The sequence below is a fragment of the Lissotriton vulgaris genome, chromosome 9 (assembly GCF_964263255.1).
Source record: "Lissotriton vulgaris chromosome 9, aLisVul1.2, whole genome shotgun sequence".
Classification (NCBI taxonomy): Eukaryota; Metazoa; Chordata; class Amphibia; order Caudata; family Salamandridae; genus Lissotriton; species Lissotriton vulgaris.
The window spans coordinates 137,273,063-137,299,377 of NC_141697.1; the positions used below are offsets into that span (position 1 = coordinate 137,273,063).

At 44.7% G+C, this 26,315-nt stretch overlaps 1 protein-coding gene across 2 annotated transcripts in view; it reads left to right on the forward strand.

Moving 5' to 3' along the window:
- Positions 1 to 1,344, forward strand: part of LOC147689728 (carbohydrate sulfotransferase 9-like) — a 91,274-nt gene extending 89,930 nt beyond the window's left edge. For both annotated transcript variants that reach the window (XM_086937203.1, XM_086937202.1), the window contains exon 4: positions 513 to 1,344. In XM_086937203.1, coding sequence (XP_086793329.1) covers positions 513 to 1,342 — 830 coding nt within the window. In that variant the 3' untranslated portion in view covers positions 1,343 to 1,344. The remainder of the gene's footprint in view (positions 1 to 512) is intronic.
- Positions 1,345 to 26,315: the final 24,971 nt, after the last annotated feature.

The window sequence follows — 26,315 nt, forward strand, 5'->3', positions numbered from 1 at the left end:
TTAGCACTGCTAAAGGAAACTATTCATGTTATTTCCTTAGAAGTTGAGGGCACCAGCCATAAGTTTCACCTCACTTCAGTGCTTAAGCGCTCAGCTGCCTAACACTGGAAGCAAGATCCTCCTTCAATATCCCCTTTTCACAAACTTGCCTTCATCACTTGCAAGGCATACTACACCAAACTCCAAAATGCCTAGTACAAAGCTTAGGAAACCAAGGTAAGGCACCTACTCTCAATACCTTCAAGGAATGCAAGTGAAAATAAGTGACTGCCATCTTGCTCCCAAATTGCCGCATTATGTACTTTGGATGGAAGGTAAATTCACTACACACCTGTCCCTCTATGTAGTCTATTACCCTGAACAACAACTGCTTGCTGTAAAGTGTTAGCTTTTTGAATAAAGGCCACTATCATTTCTCTGAATTAAACAAATGAAAACTATGTTCTTTTTTTTAGAATTTAATAATCTATGTCATTTCAATTTTTTTATTTTCTTGACACTATCCCTTGCAGATGCGGCAAAAAATTGGTCAGCGATTCAACTCGATCGAAAAACCACTTTAAATAAAATTTGCTTGAAGTACAACCTTACAGGATCAACTAAGGATTTTACAAATGTAGCAAAGCAATTATATGTGGAGCACAGTCATAAAATAATTTATTGTGAATTGCCGAAAGCTGGTTGTTCTAACTGGAAGCGGATCCTTATCCTCCTTCATATGAATCTAAGCCGGGAGCCTGAAGAGATTGACCATGAAGCTGTTCATTATAGATCACCTGTGAGAACATTAACCAGCTACCCTCAAGACCAATGGATGAAGTATCTTAACAGCTATACAAAAGTGATATTTACCAGGGATCCTCTAGAGAGACTTGTCTCAGCTTACAGGGATAAGATCCTCCACTCTCATTTGAATCCCTACTATTCTGGATACGTTGCAAATATAATTAGGAAATACTTAAGAATATCCAGAACACCTACTGCAAATATCACATTTATCGAATTTGTTCGCTACATGTTGCAAGAGGATCCAGAGGAAGCTGACTCCCATTGGCGACAAATGAATAAACTGTGTGACCCTTGCAACATTCAGTATGACGTAATAGGAAAGCTGAGCACTCTGCAGGAAGATGTCAGCAATGTCCTGAAGATCATCAGGGCTCCCAAACATATATACTACTCCAGTACCCAGCAATATCCTGGTGAAGCGCTAACCAATGAAAAAATGACTAAAGACTACCTTAAAAAGCTGAGCAATGAATACTTACAGGAATTAATAAAACAGTACCAGTTAGATTTCTACTTATTCAATTACTCAATAAATATAACAAGTTCATTTTAAAAGTGTATCGATAGAAAAATAAATTTTCCAACTCGATGGAGAGGGGAGTATTACATATTCTGGCACATATTTTGATGACACATTTTAGGGACAAGACAAGCTCAGCATTTTTTTGAATCATTTAAAACTGCATATATTTAACAGTGGCTGAATTTCGAAACCTATTTAATGGCTGTGGCTGATAGTAACTGTGGCATGCAACTGACATAGTTTTCTTTTCTGTGAAATGTTAAAGGGCCTAATTTACCCCTGGTTGAGCATCAAGCCATCCAGAAGCTCTGCGGAGGGATGTTCTCTGCTGCCTTAGTCAGTGGTTGCCTGCCATATTTTGAGATTCTGCTGCCTTGTGGGGATCTCTCTTCTGAAAATAGAGATGCTGTCACAGTGACTCCATATTCACAACTGCGCATGTCACGCTGAAAGCTCCCGCTACCAATCTCTCATAGCAAGAGTTTGTATTTTTCTGAACAAACAGTAAATGACCCCCGCATACAGGGAGCTTTCTCGCTTCACTTGGGGTCCACTTACCTTGGAAGGGAAAATATGTGATGGTCATTCCCTCTCAGTAGACTTGATGACTGCCACTGAAACCCAGCAGTTCTATGGTGGATGGACCGCTGGGTCAAGGTTGACAGCCATAACCCAGCAGTAGAGCAGAAGAATAGTGGGATTGGTGGGGCATTCAATTAATTTACATTATTTTGCATGGTTACAAACTGTTGCAAAAATGATAAACCATATTTTAGGTCTAACTTTAGCTATCTCACCAGCCTCATTTAATGTAAATAAGTGATAAGTAAAAATACATGCATATATACATACATAAAGGGGCTTTGGGTCAGCTCTTTCCATCAATAGGAAATTTCAATTTTTAATCATATTTTGCTTCCACCCATCACAGAATAAAGCATGAGGCCATGGGTCAGTCTACTTAAAGCATTAGCTCACTTGCACTTTGAGTGACAGCATTTTGCTTGATCACATGTACACATCCTTCTAAAATGAAAAGCATTTTGATGCCAGGGCTTTTCTTCCAACGCTTAACTTTGCCAATGCTTTTTCATTTCATTACTTATCCCTTTAAACCTTTTTGTCATCCCTTTGTGTTTAAAGAATATCTTTGCAGAAACTGAAAGTCAGTAATGCCTTTTCTTTGCAGCAAATACTTTCCTGCAATATGCATTAAAAATCAAAATGGTTTCAATACCTGATCTGAGTACACCAGGTTGTTACAAAGCATCCTTACGGTTAAATTAAAATTATATGCAATGGTCAGCTTATTTTAGAATGTTAAATGTTAATGAAAGCATAAGACAGCAACATGTTTTCCATTTTCAGTTTGTTTTATTTTCATGGTATACACTTGAAATAATAAAATAAATAACCATTGCACCAGCTTGCCACCGCCTAAATAATTGGCTTTGCCAATATTTGTTACTTTTTTCGTTCAAACAGAGTCACCCTTAATTGTCCCTTAGTTCCTTTGCAGGGCATATGTAGTGGGGGTAAAAGGTTAGCTCCTTTCATCCACTGTCTATAGGTCAGCCCCCATAGATAAGATGTTTGGTTGATTGAAACTGCTATGGAATATTGAAGCAGTTTCATTGGTGGATTATAGCAGGGGTTTCATTGGGACACCTGGTGTATGAGGCCCCCTAAGAAGGAGTGTCCTGACGAAGATAGATGGCCGTCTCACAAATGGATACAGGTAGGTGTGCAAAGCTGTGTTTTATGAGGGACAACAGCTCAGTTCATTTTTGAGAGGGAAAAGTGAATTGGGTTAGATAGCAAATTGCAACTCACATGCACTTCAAGAGAACGTCAAGAAGCTGCACAAATCCTGCCTTTTCAAGATCCCCATAACAGAAAGGTAGTGGGCCCACGGAAAAAAAAGATTGACAAGGTTAGTGGACTCCTAAATATATGCTTACGCATGCTTGTTATTGACTTCTGTTGTTTAAAATAAAGGGAACCTAAATAAATTACACCCAATCATTTGAGTGGACATTGTTGTTTTGGGTTGAGTCAAGGTGAAGTGTGAACTATCACCTCCAGGTTCCTCCAGTCCTCGTCCCATCCATTACTTGTGGAGATAACCATCTCTCTGACAGAAAAAGAACAGAAGAATATGTGGGCCCTAACTAATAATGAAGAACTGATAACTTAGAAGTGGAGCAATTCTTTAAAAAAAGAAATCTTTTTATTAAACATTCAGCAACATAACATTTCAGCACAGAGGAAGCAGATTACACTTCCTAGATAGCAGATACATTTGTCAAACAGATTGCATAATAGTACAATGTAAGGACATTTTATGAGAAATGGGGATCTTCTGAATCAACACTATGTCGCGGATTGCAAATATTCCCTCAGTAAGCGTTCCAGGGGCTCCAGATCGGTGACCATTTTATAGGGCAGCCCCTTGCTCTGTACACCATCTTTTCTCTATGCATACACCAATCCATGTCCGCTGTCCATGTCTCTACTTTAGGCGGTCCCCACAATCGCGCAATTTTCCTCTTGGCCAGCATTTTCCCCAGTGTGACCCATTGTGTGGTATAGTGATTGAGGTCTGTAGGTTCCCACACGTTCAGGAGGCACCTCCGTGCCTCAGGACGAAGGTCAGATGTGAGTACTTCATTAAGTATCTTGTGTATTTTACGCCAGTATATTTCCCTTATTATGTGCATGAATGTGCCTTCTTGACCACATTATCGTCTACATTCACCTCCCTCAGCTCTGCCCATACGTACCAAAAAGGGCCTTGTAATGTAGACCCTGTGGAGAATTTTGAGATGCACTAACCCAAGTCCAGCCAAGATTGCTACCACCCTTGGGGAGGACACAGCTTCCTGCCATTCTTCGTCATCAAGCTCAAGGCCATCCTTAACCAATTTTTCTCGCAGCGGCCGGAGAGGATCGGTCATATTACTGATTAACTACTTGTATGTTAAAGATGCGGCTTTTTCGGGCAGGTGGCCGTCCAACAGTCGGTCCTCAAGTGGAGAGGATTTCGGGGGGAGCCAACCAGAAGATGTGATCGCAGGGCATGGCGAATCTCTGCATATCTGAAGTGTTCTGACTCCGCTAGGTCGTACTGTTGCTGCAAGGAGGCAAACCTTATCACTTTGTCTTTTACCCAGACATCCTTGATTTGCAAGATCCCAATAAGTTCCCACCTATCGAACCCTTTCGTCCTCCACAGGCTACACAGCTTCTCGGAATCCCATAGAGGGGTTGCCAGAGTTAGCTTTCCCTCCCATCCCAACATTTTGTTAATAGTGTGCCACACTTGAAGCGAGTGCTTGGTCGGACCGGTTAGTGGGTAACATTTAGGTTTAGAGTAGAATTCCCGGTTGTAGTTTCCTCCCGGTAGGAGCCACCTATCCATCGAATATCCCGGATCATCGGGCACCCATAAGTGCCATGGTTAATAGCTGCGAGGTGAGCTTCCCAATAGTAGTTTTCTAGGTCTGGGATGCCAATTCCCCCATCATACCAATTCAGTGTGAGTTTGGCCAAGGCTATCCGAGGCTTCCCATCCCACAATAGGTCTCGCTGCAGGCCCTCGACTGTTTTGAAGTACGATGCCAGTACCAGGTCCATGGAGTTTTGTGATGCATACAGAAAGCGGGGCAGGGACATCATTTTAAAGAGGGCTGCTTTGCCCAGTGGCGAGAGCGGGAGTATTTTCCAGTTGCCAATGTCGTGTTTCAATCTTTGTAGTGGTGGAAGAAGATTGCGATTGAAACGGAGTATCTGATCCTGGGAGATAAAGATGCCCAGGTAGGTAAAGCCCATGGTGTTGATTTGGATTGGGCAGCCTAGCGTGGGATGGGTGGAACCCCTCTAAGGACATACAGGAGGGACTTGTTCAAATTAATTTAGGAACCAGAGTACCTCCCAAATATCACCAGGATATCTAAGACTACGACAAGTGATGCCCTTGGGAGGCTAAGTACAGCAGAATGTCATCTGTGTACAGAAGTGGAGCAATTCTTGGTGGGTGCTGGCTTCTCTCACTCTCACGCTGTCTCATTCTCTGGTGATGTGAGGGTCACATCACCCTCATTGTGTCCCAGTTGTAATTTATAAATCTTTATTTGCTATCTTAGTTTTATTTCCACACACTTCCTATAATTTGTTTTTTTCCATTATCAACAAGTAGCAAGGGGCTTACCGGAGGTCTTGGGGCGACTAGGCTTTAATCTGGTAATTTACGATTCTTTAAAGTGTTAGTCGCTGACAAGGTGAGTACTCTAGTTTTCTTGACAGCCATGCTGCCTCTTGCATGACTGCCTATTTTATAGATGCTGCAGTGTGTCTGTGTTTTGAGCTTTCTGATGGGGTGCCAATGGCAAGCTCACACTTGTCCACATCTGGACCACACCTAGCGCTAAAGCCCTTCTCAGTCCATTTAATCCAGGCCTGCCTCCCCGAAATAATATAGATTTTTATAGTGTAAAGGTTCCCAACATTGCTAAGATTACTATAGTGAAATGCTTTTAAAAAATACGCAACACTTCCTAAGCCTTAGCTAGATATCTTCACCTTCATGCTCTTCTACCAGTTGGATGCATTGTTTCTGATTGAAACATGGCTCAAAAAATTGACAGTTCGGATATTGCGGTTGCAATTCCCCAGCACTACTCCATTATTAGACGACCAACTCCAAAGACCAATGGGCGGATTTGTGAATGCCCACTGCTTGGATATCCTATGCACCCCTATTGAACTCAATTAGCATTTAGAAGGAGAATGCTGGCTCTTCTCATCTAAACATAATTTCATCTTCTCCTTTTCTGGAGTTTTGATCTATGGTCCGCTGGGCCCAAGAACTACTTTAGTAAAAAACCTTATGGACTGGATGGTCCCAAGCACTCTGAAATACTCCACAATCACCATTCTTGGAGATTTAAACTTCCACATCGCAAATAAATCCTACAGTGAATCATCACATCTAATTATTGGGCTCCAACTCTTGGACTACTTCAATTGCTATTCTCTACTCCACATCAGGCTCATCAAGCATTTTACACAATATTTTCTAACCTGAAATCTATCCCTGTTTCCACCCCCTTCCGCTCACCTAGTTAGAATACTTTGCAGTACCTTTCTCAATCTTCATATCCACCCTGAATTCATCCGCATTAACATGCTAGGCCTGGTGGTCTACACTGGTCATATCCAAAACTGATGTCCAAAATCTTCACAAAGCCCTTTGGATGACTGCAACTCGATTCCCTCTCACTCCGGCAGTGCGTCAATAGGTGTTGCCAACTTCATTACCTCTGCCCTTTACATGGTAATTCTGCAAAAAGTCTGTCACTATCACTGCAATACACCTATCCCCTCCATAACATACATGCAACCTGTACAAGGACAAGCAACATGTTAAATCCTTAGAGAGAATCTGGAGGAAAATCTAGGATGCTCAATCCTAAAAATAATTACTGAATAGCCATCAAAGACCATCATTGGCATTATTTGCAAGACATAGATCACTTTCTATGCCAAATCTATTGAATTATCTAGTAGCTCTCCCAGTTATTGTTTTTTATAATACCAATTTCTTCTCTACTGCCAGGAATGTTATTACCTATCCTAAATAATGATATTCTTTCCAAGTTCTTTTATGACAAAATCTCGGAAATATAAACTGACTTTCTCATCACATTCTGCACTGCCACTTTTAATGTGGAATCGCAGCCTTCAGCAGGCAACTCCATTTTAACAGAATTGTCCCCTCTTATAACAGCATCTTCTCATTTCTGGCTGGTATCAAGCCCCACTTATCACTTGGCCAATGTCCACCTCATCTCTTCTTGCTTAGTAGTGATACGATCCCTCTTTTTCTTTTGGACATCTGCAACTCTCTCTGAAATCTGCCATAGTTCTGGATAACTGGAAACATGCATTAGTAGTAGACACTACCATCTAAGCAATTTTCACCTTATTTCTCTTTTATGCTACTCCTGAAACCCTGGACAGGCATGTAAACTCTCTTCTTACCTTGAGTCCAACCACAGGACCAAACAATGGTCAGTTGCAGAATGGTTTGGCCAGAAACCTTCCTGCTCCAATGAGATTACATTTTCATTTGTTGTCTGACAAGTTACACTTTCTCAAAGAATTTTTGCACAGATTTTAGGTATAACATCGAGCAGTGAAATCGATCTATAGTTGGAGGGTAGAGGTTTTTCACCTTTCTTTAAGATTAGGTTTAGAATCACACTTTGACATGAGTCAGGAAAAAACTACTGTAGCTGTGGGTCATTTAAAAAAAGTGCTTACAATATATTTTAAATAGAGGCCTATCATATAGTATCAATTTTGAAAAGAATAGCAGAAAGTAGGCAATCAGGCCACCTGATCACCAATTTTTGCAAATGGGTCCACTTTTAGTAATTCGAGAAACGGAAGCCCGGGCTGATAACTTCCTTCTTCCATGACAGGCATTATTTCCGGATTTGTTTTATATGACTCAAAATATAATCTACTTGGACATCACCGGGGAGGCTCCAGATTTCCTACTCACGAGAGCCCAAAATTATCTTGAGTTTGCCAATTCAAGTGCGGACTGCATCTCCTCCCAATACATTTAAAGTTATCATTTTTTTTAAATAAATGAAGAGACACCTGACCCAGATAAAGAATCACTATCATCAATAGGTCTCGCCTACTCAGCGCGCATGCGCTGCATAGGAAAAGACCATTTGAAATCGATTCAGCTTTGCCAGCAAAAACATGCAGGGATTGCATTGCTTTGAATGGCAACGCATACAAGTTTATCGATTCCCTTGCGGGAGCGAGCTTTCAAACCATATGTTTGTAACTAAAACATATAAATAAATGGCATTGTCATTTACAATGCCAATAGATTAATCTCTCGCAAATGCGAGTCCTATTGCATTTGCACCCACACAGAGAGCCCCACACACACACAGGGCCCCCCACACACATACACAGAGCCCCCCCCACAGACACAGAGCCCCACACACACACAGAGCCCCACACACACAGAGCCCCACATTACACATCAGTTGGTCTGCAAATAAAGATCTTAGTTTTGGTTGATTATTGTAGACAGAACAATCTGAGCATAAATGTGGACAAAACTAAAACGTTAATCTCAGCAATTTATACAACCAACCACTTGAACAGGTGTCTTCTTACAAATAACTGGAACACTGTTTTAATTCTAAGCTGAACTGGTGAACCAATTTATCGTTATTTTGGAAGATCCTCAATGGGTACTGTTAATGCGAGAAGATTGATAAGATTTGACCCCTGTTAGACCTGGCACCATGGCGTGGGTCTCCCTTCCATTTTTACTGTTGCCTCGTGTGTTTTTGCTGGTGTTAGATGCTTTGGGCACTGTGCCACTGCTGTCCAGTGCCTCAGTGCAAGTGATCCCTATTGTAAATTAATGTATGAATTAGTGGTTCCATGATTGGCTGATTTAGTTTACTGGTCAGATCCTAGTACAGTGCACTGAGTGTGCACAGTGCTTGTAAACCAAATGCTGCTAGTGGACTTGCAGCACTGATTGTGCCACCCACAGAAGCAGCCTGTAAAAGTGTGTCTTTGATCTGTCATTGCAGAGCCTGTGTGCAGTCCGGTGCTGCCAAGTTGGCTGGGCACGTGCACCCACTTGCCAGTCCCTAAATCTTCCCTTTTCTTCAAGTCACGCACCCCTATGGTAGACCCAAGGGCAGGGTGCATTGTAAGTATAAGGTAGGACAAGCCCTGATGTGTCTGGCATGTCCTAATAGTGAATTACAGCCATTTTCATGTTTCACTATTGCAAGGCTACCTAATCCCCATAGGCCAGAATGGGCAGTTAGATTATTACGTCTTATAATTCTAACTGACTCAGGGAACTAGGTAGAAATTCGAGTTCAGTATGCCTGAACTCAGAATGATAAAATACATATTTTAGTGAAGTTGGTTTTAACATTCTGTGTTTGAAGATACCCCTTTTAGAAAGTAGGTATTTTCTTGTCTAACTATCCAAGCCTGTCTCTGCTAGGTTGTGTATTCCTTGTCTGGAGTTTGAGTGACAGGGGCTGGGGGATTCCAGGAAACAGGGCGAGTCAGCCGAGTGGTGAATTGAGAGATCTGCATCTAGATGGGAGGGAGGAGTTGCACCTGCAACCTGAATAGGACTGTGCATTCCCTCCACAATGCTGGCTCCACCTCCTGTGGTGTGTCTGATGTCTCTGCCCTGCACTGTGAAAGGAAAGAAGGAGTCATGTAAACAGAGTGCTCCAGGGCTGACCCAAACTGTTTTGGACTAGGCAAGGGCCCCTCTGAGGACAAAGGATTTTGGGGTATAAGTAATGGGACCCTGATCCCAAAAATTTAGATCACTGTTGGACAACAAGAAGAATTCTTTGCTGAGGAGTGGAACCAGAGAAACTGAGGAGAGACCGTCCCTAAGCTGAAGTGCTGCTTGGGGGATTGGCCTGCAGTGGTTGCCTGACTGCCAAAGAAAGGAGAACGGAACTTTGTATGCTTTATTCAACTTGTGAAGGATCTCCAAGTGCTTGAGAGAAGAGCTTGCCTCATTCTGAAGTCTCAGGGACAACTGACTTAAACCACCAGCTCCCCAAGAGTTCTTTGGAAGTGCAGACAGCTGTTTTGGGCCTTCTGAGGGATTGCGTGTCACAAGGAGCTGGACTCACGACTCATGAAGAAGAAGCGTGTCGCCGCCGCTGCCGTCGCATCACAGAGATGTCGCCACTGTAGCTGTCGCATTGCACCGCATCACAAGAAACGTCTTGCAACATCAAAGAAGCATGTCGCTGTCGCAGCCGCTGCCGTCGCATCACTGAGCAAGGGTGTCACCGCTGTAGCTGTGGCATTGCACCGCAGAAGCGCCTCGCATCCGCAGAGAAGCGTGCCGCCGCCGCAGCCGCTGTCGTAGCATCACTGAACAAGGGTGTCGCCGCTGCAGCTTTCACATCGAGCGGGAGCATCTCGCATCGTGGGAGAAGAGTGTCGCCGCCAAAGCCGCTTTTGTCGCATCACTAAACAAGGTTGTTGCCGCTGCAGCTGTCGCATCGAATCAAGACATCTCGTAACATCGGAGGAGCGTGTCGCATCAAGAAGATGACTCTTCAATGCATCACCGTCTTTGCGTATAAGGAACTACTGTATCACTGTATCTGCAACACTTTTGTTGTAGAAGCGTTACGCATCTTAAGGTACATTGACTCAAAGCGTTGCATTTTAAGATCTAAAGAGAACTAAGTTAATTCTAACATTTTAAGTGCAGTATTGTGAATTTTTGTCGTTTGTGGTCCTGTGTTAAATCTATATAAAGAATACTTATTTTTAATGTACAACTTGTGTGGTGTCCATCTGTAGTGTTGTCACTTGATTACTGTATGTGTTCACAATTGCTTTACACACTGCCTCTGAGATAATCCTCATGTCAAGCTACAAAGGAGGTGAGCAGGGGTTATTTTCGGAATGTACCCCCTTACCCTGACTAGAGGCAAGGGTGCCTATCTGTCACAAGTACCTACATGTGCCAACTAGAGACCCCCACATTTAACGTTGGTAGTCAGCGGTGAGGATTCTGGACTTGCATTTGTGACTCATGTACAGTGATTGGTGATCAATACTAATACTAGATTTCTTTTTAGGACGTTCTATTTTTGCCAAGTTTAACCATCATGGATAGAGCAGAATCCATAGCCTCTGTTGATTTTGAGTGGGAAGAGGAGAAACTGGAATGCTACAAAGTAAAGCATCTGAAGCACTTCTGCAAGAAATTCAATGTTGCCATTATTGAGTTCACCAAGAAGGAGGAGATCTACAAGGCACCGAGGGCCTGGGTAGAAGCAAGGAATACCCCTGAGTATGAGGAAGGGACGAGAATGCAGATATGCAGCTGGAAAGACCATTGGGTCCAGGATGAAGGACAGCACCTTCCCCCACAGGTAGCAGTGTTTCTGCCAAGAGTCTGTCTCCAGAGGAGCAGGAGGACAGAGAGAGATGTAGGAGGCATGAAATGGAGCAGGCCAAACTCCAATTGAATGGGCAACTGGAGTTAGAAAATAGGAAATTGGCCCTAGAAAAAAAGAAAATACTGTCGATCATGAAAAAAGTTTGAGGAAGTTGGAATTGAAAGCCAGGAGCTTAGAGATTACTCCCTCTGGTGGCAGCACACCATCAGTGCCTGTGGAAGCTAGAGTGTATATTCCTAAGGATGTGGTGAAGGAATTTTACAAGAATGATGATATTGGGCAGTGGTTCAGAGCCTATGAGGTAGCCATGTCTTCCCACCGGGTCCCTGAGAGAGATTGAGGAGCGGGGTTGTGGGGGCGGTTCCTTAGTGAGGGGGGGACACACTGCTAGACTTGTCTTCTGAAGTCCATAATTCTTATAGCCACATGAAGGATGCATTATTGTCCAGGTATGGTTGGACCCCTGAACTGTATTGGCAAAGGTTGAGGAATTGCAAGAACACAGAGAGCAGTACCTGGGTGGAATATGTCACTTTCTTTTGCAGAGCATTGGATGGATAGGTAAAGTGCTGCAAAGGTACTGATTTTCAGGGGCTTTTTGATTTAATTGCATGGGAGCACGTGTCCAGTAAATGTTTTCCAGAGCTGCACCAGCACCTGATTGATAGAATCTGACTAACCCTAGGAATCTTGCTGAGGAGGCGGACCGCTGGGTGAGCACCCGCGTCTAAAAGGATCACATGGGAGATTCCAACAAGAGTGGGCAGGGTCCCCAGCAGAAGAGTGGGGGGGCAAGGGTAAACAGAAGGAGTTCCAAAGAGGGTCCCAAAGTAGTCCCCAAGGGAACCAAGGGAAAGGTTCTCAGCCGCCCCCCCCAGAAACCGTAAGGGGCCCAACAGGTCTACCTGTTCAAGGGGGACCCCTGAGGTGCTACAAGTGTGGGGACCTGGGTCATAAGGCGAATGACCCCAGGTGCTGCCTATTTGGAAATACAGCACCCACTGGTGCAGCCCCCCGGCAGATGGCGAGTGTAGCCTTGGGGGAGGAGATTGGTGTCCAAGGTGGGTGGAGTCCCGCAGAGATGTACCTTGTCTCTTTAGGAGACTGTGGGGTGGTCCCTGGGACCCAACTGCACAACAACACTAAGAAATATGGGCAGTGGGTAACCATCAATGCCATAAGGTGGAAGCTCTTAGAGACACATAAGCCAGTGTGACAGCTGTCTAGTGTCACCTGGCGTCTCAAGAGGAGATTGTCCCTCATGCATTTTGCTGAGTTGTTGCCGCCGAAAACACAGAGAGCCATTGTCCAATGGCTCAGGTTCTCTTTGAGTAGTGAGGGTTCTCTGGTACTCGTCAGGTAGCTGTGAGGCCCGCCATGCCTGCTGACTGTCTGTTGGGGAACGATTTGGAGAGCTCACCTTGGGGAAAGGTGGAGCGGTTTACTCACTTGGAAATGTTGGGTCTGCCTGACTGGGCATGTGTGCCTACCCGGTCAATGGCAGCCCGTAGGGATGCTCAAGAGGACCTGGAGGCTGAGAGGGTGGCCCAGGGACCTGCCTTAGAGAGAAGAGAAGGAGGTGCGGGAAACCAACCCCGAAGTTCCCATGGTCCAAGGGGAGGTAGACCCTGAGGGGGATGCCCTGGAGCCTACAGGGGAACAGGTAGCTGAACTGGGGGACCTGCCTGAGCTGACCTATTGGCAGCAGGAAGGAATTCCAGGGAACAATTCTGCAAGGAGCAGAGAGAATGTCCTTCTCTTGTGGGTTTGCAGCAACAGGCTGCAAGCCAGGTAGCAGGTGATCAGTCTGGATCACATTGGCTATACTGGGAGAATGGTCTCCTGTATAGTGAGCCTAAGGCTGCTGAGCCTGGGTCAGCCCATGTGCTAGTGGTACCCCAGAGCTTCTGAGCCTTCCTACTGGGGCTGGCTCATGATGTGCCATTGGCATGACATTTGGGGCAGGACAAGACCTTTGAGAGGCTTTTCCTCAACTTTCATTGGCCCCAAATGCGCAAGAGTTCAGACACTCATTGCAGGACATGTCAGACTTGCCAGACAAGTGGAAAGAGTGGGAGGAAGCAGAAAGCTCCTCTCCAGCCATTCCTAGTGTTCAGCACCCCCTTTGAGCAGGTGGGTATTGACATTGTGGGGCCACTGGACCCCAAGATAGCCATGGGCAACAGGTTTATCCCGGTCTTTGTGGACCATGCCACCCAGTACCCGGAAGCCATACCTCTGAGGACAGTGACGGCTCCCATGGTGGGACAAGCACTGAGGGAAAATTTCTCCCGAGTGGAATTCCGTTGAGAGGTAGTATCTGAACGAGGTACAAACTTCATTTCCAAGTATATGACTTCCCTGTGGCAGGGCTGGGGGGTAACCTACACGTTTACCACTCCTTATCACCCCCAAAGAAATGGGTTGGTTGAAAAATTCAACTGGACCCTGAAAGGCACGATTATGGGCCTTGAGGAACCTATGAGGAATAAGTGGGACGTCCTCTCATCATGCCTGTTGTTTGCATACCATGAGGTGCCCCAGAAATCTCTAGGTTTCAGCCCCTTTGAGCTTCTCTATTGTCATCCAGTGAGAGGACCTCTGAGTCTGATCAAGGAAGGCTGGGAGCAATCTCCCAGGAAACTTCCCCAGGATGTATATAGCTACATCCTATATACATCAGAAACCAGAAACCAGACTAGGCATTTCAGACAACTCGCTGAGGCAAATCTGGAAGCCAGCCAGGAGGAGATGAAGCGGTGGTACGACCAGAATGCCACTCTGGTAGAGCTTCAACATGGTCAGAAATTGTGGGTCATGGCTCCAGTGGAGCCCTGTGTGTTCCAGAATAAGTGGACCGGACCATTTGAGGTTGTGGAGTGCAAAAGTCCTGTTACCTACTTGGTGGACTTGCGGTCTCCCAGGAACCCCTTGACGGTCCTGCATCTCCACCGCCTGAAGCCCCGCTTAGAGAGGTCTGAAGTGGGCATGCTCCTAGCGACAGGTGCTGGAATGGAGGAGGATACCGAGCCTATTCCTGACCTCCTGTCTGCAACAGAACAAGATGGGTCAGTGGATGGAGTAAGCCTCTCTTCCACCCTGACCCCTGAGCAACAGAATGGCTGCTGCCAGTTGCTGGGAGAATTTTCTGATCTATTCTCCCTGGTTCCCGGTGTTACCGATTGGTGCATCCATGATGTAGACTTCATGTGAAGCATAAATCTTATAGTGTGGCTGACAGGGTGAGAGATTGCATCAAGGAGGAGGTCTCAAAGATGTTTGCGTTAGGGGGTGATTGAGTCCTCTAACAGTCCTTGGGCCAGCCCAGTGGTCTTGGTACCAAAGGCTGCCGCGCCGGGTGCCACACCAGAACTCCGGTTCTGTGTGGATTACTGAGGGCTCAATTCAGTCATAAGGACTGACGTGCACCGCATCCCCAGAGCTGATGAGCTCATTGATCAGCTAGGGGCTGCAGGGTACCTCAGCACGTTTGACCTAACGGCTGGGACTGGCAGATTGCCTTGGCTGATGGGGAAAAAGAGAGGTCAGCATTCTCCACACCAGATAGGCACTTCCAGTTCCGGGTTATGCCCTTTAGGATGAAGAATGCCCCTGCCACCTTTCAGAGGTTGGTCAACCAGTTGTTGGATGGACTGGACGAGTTCAGTGCCGCCTACCTGGATGACATCGTAGTGTTCAGCGCCAGTTGGGAAGAACACCTGCTTCACCTCTGGGAAGTGTTGTTGGGCCTGCGGAAGGCATGCCTCATGAGCAAGGTGAGTAAGTGCCAGATCGGGCAGGGTTCCGTGGTGTACTTGGGACACCAGGTTGGGAGCGGAAAGGTGGCGCCCCTACAGCCCAAGATTGAAACCATCCTGGCATGGGAGCCCCCCAAAACCCAGACAGAGGTAAGAGCCTTTTTAGGACTCACTGGGTATTACAGGAGGTTTGTCAAGTGGTATGGTAACATTGTTGCACCCTTGACAGAGCTGACTTTCAGGAAGCAACCCAAGAAAGTGATTTGGATTGACACCTGTCAGACGTTTTTTGAGGTCCTGAAAGCTGCCATGTGCACGGCGCCCATGCTCTTGGAACCCAACTTCTCCATAGAATTTATCATTAAGACAGATGCTTCAGAGCATGGTGTGGGGGCTGTTCTGTCACAGATGAATGAGGAGGGTCTAGATCAACCCGTAGCCTACATCAATAGGAGGTTACTTCCACGGGAATAGAGGTGGGGCGAGGGGCACTGAAGAAGCTGAGACCATACCTGTTGTAGATAGCTGATGCTGAAAAGGGATGAGAATCCAAAGCTGTTGCATTAGTCCATTTCCCTACAGGGGATGGATTTCACAGTAGAACACCGCCCTGGTACAGAACATGCCAATGCTGATGGTCTGTCCAGATTTTTCTGCCTTAGTGATGAGAACTCCCAGGAGGTAGGGTAGTTCTCCGCACATTTCAGCTGGAGGGGACATGTGTTAGACCTGGCACCTTGGCGAGGGTCTCCCTTCCATTTTTACTGTTGCCTCATGTGTTTTTGCTGGTGTTAGATGGTTTGGGCACTCATTGCAGAGCCTCTGTGCAGTCCGGTACTGCCATGTTGACTGGGCACATGCACCCACTTGCCAGTCCCTAAACCTTCCCCATTCTTCATGTCAGACACCCCTATGGTAGGCCCCAGGGCAGGGTGCATTGTAAGTATAAAGTAGAACAAGCCCTGATGTGTGTGGCATGTCCTAATAGTGAATTACAGCCATTTTCGTTGTTCACTATTGCAGGGCTACCTTTTCCCCATAGGCCAAAATGGGTAGAAGATTATTACATCTTATAATCCTAACTGACTCAGGGAACTAAGAAGATATTCGAGTTTAGTATGCCTGAACTCAGAATGATAAAATGCATCTTTTAGTGAAGTTGGTTTTAACATTCTGTGTTTGAAAATACCACTTTTAGAAAGTAGGTATTCTTTTCTAACTATCCAAGCCTTCCTCTGCTCGGTTGGTTATTCCTTGTCTGGAGTTCGAGTTACAGGGGCTGGGGGATTCCAGGAGACAAGGTGAGTCAGCCCAGTGGTGAATAGAGAGATTTGCATCTAGATGGGAGGGAGGAGTTGTCCCTGGGATCTGAATAGGACTGTGCCTTCCCTCCACAATGCTGGCTCCACCTCCTGTGGTGTGTCTAATGTATCTGGCCTGCACTGTGAAAGGAAAGAAGGAGTCATGTAAACATAGTGCTCCAGGACTGACCAGAACTGGTTTGGACTAGGCAAAGGCCCCTCGGACATCAGAGGACAAAGGAGTTTGGGGTATAAGTATTGGTGACCCTGATCCCAAGAATTTAGATCACTTTGGACAACAAGAAGAAAACTTTGCTGAGGAGTGGTACCAGAGAAATTGAAGAGAGACTATCCCTAAGCTGAAGTGCTGCTTGGGGGATTGGGCTGCAGTGGTTGCCTGGCGGCCAAAGAAAGGAGAAAGGAACTTTTGTGTGCTTTATTTAACTTGTGAAGGACCTCCAAGAGCTTGAGAGAAGAGCTTGCCTCCTGATGAAGTCTCAGGGACAACAAACTTCAACCACCAGCTCCCCAAGAGTTCTTTGGAAGTGCCTGCAGCTGTTTTGGGGCTTCTGAGGGACTGCGTGTCGCAAGGAGCAGGAAGCACGACTCACGAAGAAGTAGCGTGTCGCCATTGCAGCTGCTGCCGGGGCACCACGGAGATTTCGCCGCTGTAGCTGTCGCATTGCACCACATCACTAGAAACGTCTCGCAACATCGAAAAAGCATGTCGCAGCCGCTGCCGTCGCATCACTGAACAGGGATGTTGCCTTTGTAGCTGTTGCATTGCACCGCAGAAGCACCTCGCATCCACGGAGAAGCATGCCGCCATCGCAGCCGCTGTCGTCGCATCACTGCACAAGGGTGTCACTGCTGCAGCTGTCGCATTGAGTCGAGACATCTCTCAACATTAGAGGAGCGTGTCGCATCAAGAAGAAGACGCCGTCTTTGTTTCTTTGCATCGGCATCGGATCTTCAATGCATCACCGTCTTTGCGTGAAAGGAACTACTGCATCACCATCCTTGCAACATTTTTGTTGTAGAAGTGCTACGTATCTTAAGGTACATTGACTCAAAGTGTCGCGTTTTAAGATCTAAAGAGAAATAAGCTATATTTACCATTTAAGTTCAGTATTGTGGATTTTTGTCGTTTGTGCTCTTGTGTTAAATCTATATAAAGAATACTTATTTTTAATATACAACTTGTGTGGTGTCCATCTGTAGTGTTGTCACTTGATTACTGTATATGTTCACAAATCCTTTACACACTGCCTCTGAGATAAACCTGTGTGTTCATGCCAAGCTACCAAGGGGGTGAGCAGGGGTTATTTTAGGAGTCTATCCCCTTACCCTGACTAGAGGCAAGGGTCCCTATTAGTCACAAGTACCTACCTGTGCCAACTATAGACCCCCAAATCTAACAACCCTACTTTTGGTAGTTACTACCTTGACCTTCAAACATGATGATCCCGACCATCAAGCAAGAATACCACCTTGATGCATGGAAATTATTAGCTAATGAGCGAGCTGTTTGGTATGTTTACCAACTGAAACATATCCCAAGTAAAGCCACATTTTTATTAGACCTAGCTCAGGAGTCACTTAAACTGAATAAATGGGTTGAAATAGCAGCAAGACTGTGTTCCTTGGCTTTTAGTCATAACATTGGCTTCCCCTTTAACCGGCCTGTGTAGATTAACCATTTTGCTTTAACGGAAACAGTCACTAATAGACAAGGTGCATCTTGTAAGCACATGATACTGCCTACCTAGTCACTGAGGGCTATGTAAAAAAATGTGTACAGTGGAAAGGGTCCAAAGATATATATCCATACATATATGAGGTCTTGGATAGACATACTAGGGACTTAATTCTCATATAGCATATTGGAGAGGACTTTTCAAGGCATTTGGGATATGTTTTCCTTACATTTGCTTTGAAAGAAGGCCGATGTGTAAGAAATTGGGTTGTTGGTTGACTGCGGTGTGAGCCCTAGTCAAGCAGCAACCACGTTCCTCGTCAGGCTAAAGCACATGCAGGCCCCACATTAACCAGTGCTCACCCCCTGGCAGTTTGGCACAAAGCAGTCAGGCTTAGCTTGGAGGCAATGTGTAAAGTATTTGTACAACACTTCAAACAGAAACTCTGTAAAAACGCTCCACAAAAGGAGCCCATAACAGGATTTAAAAATAGAGCTTAATTTAATAAATAAAACAGGACCAAAATGACAAAAATCCAATTAGTAGAACCAGAAATATTGAATTTTAATGTTTTTTGCGAGAATATAGCGCCGGAAGGCATAAAGTGTCAACTGTGGATATCTGGTTGCGGTGGACCTGGGCAAAGTCATAAGTTCAGGCTGGACGCTATGGGCTCTGGCCAGCTACAGGGACCCAGTTAGGCCAGCTGAACAAAGGTACCATAGATCCTGGCTTGCAGAGCATTGTGTGGATTCGCATTGGAGATATGATATGCATCTAAGACGTTGTTTTAGTTCCAAGATGTGGCGAGGCTGCGGTATGAGGTCCTGTTGCGTCGACATTGGAGATCTTGTCGACAGGGCTTGCGATGCGAAGTCCGGTGATGGGAATGCTACACGCATTTGTGGCAATGCATTGGTTCCGAGGAGCTGTGAGGATGTGATGCAGAGTTTGGCGTCTTCATCAAGGCTTCTGTCACAAGAGAGGGTCTGAGCTGAGGATGTGTTGCACATTTGTGTTCCAAAGGCGATGTGGGCTGTGTTGGTGATGCAAGTCTTTTGTGATGGGTCCAATCCATGCAGCAGCTGAGATGCATCGATTCTGCTCTGGGTAGCGCTGTGCAGCAGGGGAGATGCATCGGTTCAACTGGATCCAAAGACTGTCAGGGCAACTTAGGCTTACTTTTGAGGGCCCAAAGCTGGAGTCGCAACACTTGGCAGGGTAGAGTCACAGATGGCAGAGACCAGGTGCAGATGCAAGGGTTGTAGGAAGCCTGTTATGCCCCTAAGGCTTAAGTTCAGCAGGCCTACCAATTAACCCTTGGTGACATTCTGGGTTCTGAGTTCAAGAGATGTTGGTCCAGTACTTTTCATCCAGACAGGAGGGCAGCAGCGAGAAGGTCAGCACAGCAAAGCAGGAGACCAGCAGTGTTGCAGCCGTTCAGCAGCACAGCAGTCTTTCTTCTTGGCAGAGTATCCACAGGTCCAGAAGTGTACTGAAGTGGTGGTGTCTGGGGGGTCCTTCTGTTATGCCTTGGTGCCTTGGTTCTGGAAGGTGGAAGAAGCTTCTGGGCAGTGGTTTTGAAGTACAATGAATTTCCTGCCTCCATTGCCTTGGCTCCTAGCTGGCTGAAGTGACAATGCACGTTTGTTAGGCCCTTTGTGTGGGGACAGGACACAGCCTATTCAGGTGTAAGTGAGCCTGTATCTATCTCCTCCTCCCATCCTGCCAATGTTCACCCATCCAGTCACACCTAAGCTCACATTGTGTGTAGCTATCTAGGAGGAATACACAAATCCAAACTACACATAGTCATGTGACCAGGGGCAGGCTGCAGGCAACATGTGGCTAAGGCAAGGATAGGCCAACATTCTAAAAGTGGCATTTTCAGAATTGCAATTTACAATCGGACTTCACCATAAGTAAGAATTTTACAATGTGATTTCTGAGACACCAAACATGAACTGGTTATCTCTTCCGATTTAGGTCTCTCTGGTTTACGGTGGAGCATGGCATGGGTGGGCTGCAGGGTGAATATAGCCAAGTTGGAGGTGACACCCAGTAATTGGCAGATACGAAGGTTGGTCAATTGGGCCAATATAGGTCGAGGTCCAGCAGTCTTTGGATGAGGGGACCTAATGGGAGAAGCAGTGAGTCTGTTTCTCTCTGTGTTAGGAAGTTGTTATCTCAGGGGCTTGCCGGGGACGTGGCAGTGAGGTGCAGGGGAAGGGCAAGCAATCCCTTGCCTTGGAGAGGAGGAGAAAGCAGTGTTCTAGACAATCTGGTCAGATTTCACTCAGAGAGATGTGCCAGAAGGGAACCTTAGACCTTCCCGTAGGTCTCTGATTTGTTCTAAGGCGCCATCCCACATTTACCTAAAAATTTAAGACTGGGCCCTCTCACTAATGATGGGGCAACCTGGCCAGTCTTAGCAGCCTACATGCCTTATTCGAATACAAATGCAATAAATCAGCGAGAGATGCTTGCTCTATTGAACCATTTGGTTAGATTGAATTGATGTCTGGTGTAGTATAATATGCGTACATTAACTCTTGGCCCAGCAAGGGCTCTTCAAGCTGATTAAGTTCTGTTAGCTGGGCCTTCAATTAGTCCAGTGTCACGAATTAGGTGCATTAGCCTTAGACTACATCTCCCAGAATGCCTGTTATGTAGTCTGTCCTCGTTCTCTACTTTCCACCGCGCTTCTGTTTCCTATATCTGCCCCTCCCAGGAAGCCCTTGGTGCTTGTCACCTGGTGTGTTTGCCTTTCCTTGCGTTATCGGACCTGAAGTCGAAACCGGAGTGGTTTTGTGTCTTGCTTCTGGGATATAGACTTTTGCCCCTTGGAGCCGCGCTGTGGGAGCCGCGTTGGAGAGCCGAGTGAAACGCTCTCTGCTTCCGCGGTACGGATTGACCTTTGCCCCTTGGAGCCGCGCTGTGGGAGCCGTGTTGGAGAGCCGAGTTAAACGCTCTCTGCTTCCGCGGTACAGATTGACTTTCCTCATTTTATTCGTTTATTTTTGGCACTGCAATTTGCGGGATATTTTCAGTAACCATAGAGCTGTTGAGTGGCTTGGATTGTGTACGTTGGAGACAAGAAGCATTGTTTCTACGCAACTCTCTTGACTTGTGGACTTACATATCAAGACAGGAAGAGACAACATTCATGAGCTAAGTAGCTTCCTTCTTATGTGACTTTTGCCATTAATAACTAAGAACGGTTGTTCAATGGTAGCTCTTGTTTCTTTTACCTTTACTTTATTTTTTCCTTTTTGATGCCATTTTTGCTTGGATGCTTGAGGCAGCATATACCAGTGAGCGCATCTATACACATTTATACATATAGCATTGCTAGTAGAGTAGGGGGGTGTATTTATGACTGTTCCTTTGTGTCTTTATACAGGAAACAAAATGCAGACCTAATGTGAGGTTCCTAACCTGTCCTCACATGCTGTCGATGATTTCTGGCTGCCAGTCCTTTATATTTTGTTTATCCACTTTTCCCCTTCCCTTGGTGAGGTCCTCTCTGGGGAGTGTATATATATATTTACTCACTTGAGGTACCGCTCCTGGGGAAGTGCGAATCTAGCATCTACATCGCTCCCGCAGTGCCTGATTCCTAAGGTTAGTCAATCTGTTTTGATTTGTGACATCCAGTTACCATTTGTGCCATTATGAGTAAAATCCCTACCAAATATGAGGAAATTCCATTTGGATGGCACAAAAAACAAATCAGCTTGAGGCAGTGTTTCCCCATACTGGACCCCAGGATAAATTTACACAATTAGAATCCTCACTATGTGTCTTCCACTAGGTATGGTTCCTTGTGTTGAGGAGTATAATACATGGAGTGCTGTATTTGTAGCCATTTAAACCACTACTCATGGCACTCCTTCAATTGCAGTTTTACCTGAAGTCCTTAAACAGATTCAGGCTAAACATGGAGCAGCCCCTGCCTTGGGTTTGGGTATTGAACTCATTAGCCACATTGCCACTGAGTTCTCAATTATTTTAAGTAATGCCAAACATTCACTTTAATTCCGGCTGTAGCTCAGGAACGCAAGTTGCCAAAAATAATTTATTTAACCTATACATCAATAGGTCTTGATAGCTTGGGAACCAGGCCCAAAGAGCCACAACTTAAAGGCTGATGGCGATACTGCCAAACAGACACCTGAGTCTTCTAAAAAAGCACTGAGATAAAAATAAAAACAGAGCTAAAACTAAAACACGGACTAGATCTACGCAACCAGAGTCTTCCAAAAAACGTTACAATTCATGTTGCTGTGATACAATTAAACAGCCTTATAGGTATCAGTATTCTGTTACACGTCCTGCTCGTTCCTTGCAGACATCATCGTTCAGAGAGAAGGGGACGAGGGGATCATAGACAGGAGGAGTATGTAAATCAAAAATGACTCAGAGCGCTCCACTTATATCATCATAAAAAAGGAAGAGAAAATTCCACTACAAAAAGCACAAAGAAGATAGTGGCAGGGATTTACACTAAATATGCCTAGAAGTGTGCGAGAACTCTTCTCGACGGGGAAAAAGAGGTCACAATAATTCACCAGATTCTTCAAAAGTTTCTGGTTGTGAGACCAACTGATGACTATGTACAAGTAAAACTCCAGATCAGTGGCTAAGTCTTCCTGATAGACTTTATGATTTAGACATAAAGATTGAGGGCAACATATTGCGTACTATTAAAGTAATATTCTGGCAGATTTTAACTAATGAATATGGCCACTAGAGTTTGCTAGAAAAGTCCCATAATGGGAGGATGTAATAATACCTAACTTTTCCATTTGTGTTCTTGAGGAGGTTCAAGCAGTATATGCAGCAGAATGGGTTCTTGCACAGGTCCCAGCATTGTTTTGCAATCAAGCAGGTTGGACTAAGGTGAGTACCTTACCATGGTATACATATAAGGTCCAGTCCACAGGTGCTTGCACAAAGCCCTATTAAACATGAAGCCAAACCCCTGGTTCTGGAGATTCCCCAATAAATAATCCATTATTTCCTGTGCGTGGGCCTGATCATTCGTATCGTATAGTCTTAGACTATCGACATTTAAACAGTCACACACTCATTTTAGCTGTAGAGAACTCCCACAGCACTGATTTGATAAATAATATAGTGCGTAAAAAATACAAAACTACATTGGATATTTCCAGTGTCATTTTCTGTCAAAATATAGTACCTGAAAGCCACAATTTAACAGCATTCTGAGAGTTAGCTGTATAATGGTGGGTCTGTCACCTGCCACAGGGGTATAAGAACAGTCCAGGTCTGTTTGCAGCCCGAGTGGCATCAATTTGAAAAGAAATTAACTCAGAAGCATTGTCCTCTGTTGATGACATTTACATCACAGATGATGATTTAAACGTACATTTGGTCAGAGGGGCCATATTATTCTAGGATCCGCTGACCACAGCTACAAATTAAATTTTCCAAAATCTAAAATTGCCTTTCTCTGGGTCCTGTTTTTAGGATATGAATTATCAAATGAAGGCAAAAGACTAGCACTACTTTCTTAAAGAAATGTCCTCTTTTACAACCACCAAAACCCACGCTTTTGTGCATTTTACATTTTGGAAGAACATATATATCAGAATATGCACAACAGTTAAGCCATTGAACGATTTAATTTGTCCTGATTTTTCTAATAAACATTGAACAACTGAATACACTAGTATTCACAGAAATTTTCAGACAGACCTCCTTGCATCTAAATACTTACATATTGTTGTTGACACTACTAATTTAATTATCTGCATAATTTCAGGTTCCAGTGGTTACACATATGTTTTATTCAATGAAGGGGAAACTGTGCTGCTTGCTTATAAGTCACATTTATACTCCAATGCAGAAATGTGTTTTGCTGCCATTAAACACATTTTGACTGCTGTTCAGACTGATGTACTAAAGGAAAGTCCATAGCCCATTTTTCTGGTGTATCCTATTCCAGCCTTGTAAGCTGTCAGCAAGGCCAGAGTTCCTAATATGAAAGCCTTACATCCAAGATGGATTCAGTGGGCCACTTCCTTAACAGCTACTGATATAGATTTTGTGTTTGACCCTATGTTGAGGACACAGCAATATCTCCAGTACGAACCGGAATACCACATGTCTAGTGAAATTGTGCCTCTAGATGAGTATGCTTTCATAATCTACCCTAATGGCTCAGCCCAGCCTGTGGCTCGTACAAAGTACAAATACTCAATTGCATGTGCATTCCAGGCACAAAAACGTATACAGAAACTTCGGGTGACTTTACCCCTCAGCTGGTTAAATTGAAAGCTTTGGTTCTAGCTTTGCAGAATACAGATTAAGAATTCCCTACATTTATAGTGTGTGATTTTTATTACTGCGTCTATTCCTTTAACAATAATGTACCTTATTGGTGCTTAAATGGATTCAGAGATTCTAAAGCTAACATTATCAAGGATACGTTTTTTTGGGGGGAAGGTGGTGGCACTGAAAGATGTTTTGCCACGAGCTCATGTGATACATCCATTGAGTCATCAACATGTTGGTTGGTTGCAGGGACTTCGTTGGCTGAAGAAGCTGTCAAGGCGGCTGTTAAGACTGTATTTTTAGCTGCGATTACTCATTCACATACAAGGATAGTTGATGACTTCATGGCTGCAGTCACTGCTTCCGTTAGTAGCTAGCCCTTACCTAAAGGCTATTCATCAAAAAACTCCTATCAATTGAGTTCTTAAAATATTCCCTTTGCCAGTATTCCCCAAGTGGAAGGTTGAGTGATACCCAACCGGTACTGCAGGTTAGAGTTAATAATGGCTGCAGGGATTGGTGTCTACCCATGCTGGTGTGGTGGCCAGAGTTGCTTTATTAGAGAAACACTACTGGTGGCAGGGTCTTTATAAGCAGACAAAGGAATTTGTTATTTGCTGCAACATTTGTCAACAATTAAAAGTTCCACTGTTGAACATCCAATGCGGACACCACATTTAGTTTCAAATAAGCCATTGCAATGTGTCTATTTAGATCATTACGGACCACTCCATATGTATGGTGCCTTTAAATTTATATTAGTGGCTGTTGATTCTTCTTCTTGATTGCTTTGGGTGTGGCCACAGTGATCGGCTGATGGTCAAACTGTTATTGAAGATTTGCAAGTCTTTATCGGTACATATGCAGTGGCAACATTCCACTTCGACCAGGGACTGCATTTAGCCTCTAAGGCAAACCAGGATATTATGGCACACTGGCCGTTGCTGTGCATTATTCTGCCTCTATCATCCTGAGGGGAATTTGATAGTGGAACAGAAGAACTGTGACTTAAAACAGTCCTTCACAGCTAGAATTTCAGGTACAGGTCGAAGTTAGATTCATCACCTGTATGGTGCACAGAGAGCCTTAAATAATCTGCCTAGAAGGTTTCACTGACTTGCAGTGTTGTGAATGTATCTAGGACCCTAATTAAATATTCCTGATTCATGCCTTCATGCGGTTATGATAAACCACGCAGCCCAAATACGGCAAGGCTACTTCCTTATATTCCTAGAGAGCACAACGAGTTCTTTCGACACACCAAACCTTCAGCAACCTGGGAATTCCCCATTACTTTGTTTTGATTTGCCATTGAACTCCTGTGAGCACTAAAGGAACAGTCAGTTCTTAGTGACATCTTTTATTGACGTCTTATGTCCAACCTTACGTCAAACACAGCACCTTCCAGGTATAAATATACCAACACTTGCCTTAAGCAAACACGCAGTGGTGTGGAGGAGAGCGGCTATCTACTTATCCGAAGCCCAGCTGATGCGAGAGTCGAAGAAAGCCGCCCCTCCCCTTTGACACACTGGTGAAGCTGCCTTTTCTCACGCAGAGAAATCCAGCTCCGGTGTTTCCAGTCACCTTTGCGGGTTACTGGGAGATCGAGTCCTGAGAAACGAGATACAAGACCTCCTTCATTCTATACCCAAGGTACGGAGCTGATTCAAACCTTAGAGAGAATTCTTGATTCAGATTCTTGGCAAAAACCCAACTTAACTTAAAGCTGCAACTTACTTACTCCTTACCACGTATTAGACTTAGGTCAGGTACACCGGGGTAGGTGTATCTTAGAAGCACCAGTTGAGTTCGTTAGTCAATGTTTTTATGTATGTAAATATTTAATCTGTTTTAAAGTATCATATGGCTAAGAAACCATATCAATGCTTTTACAGTATTATTTAATAATACTCCGTTCACTGTACGCACTTTACTTC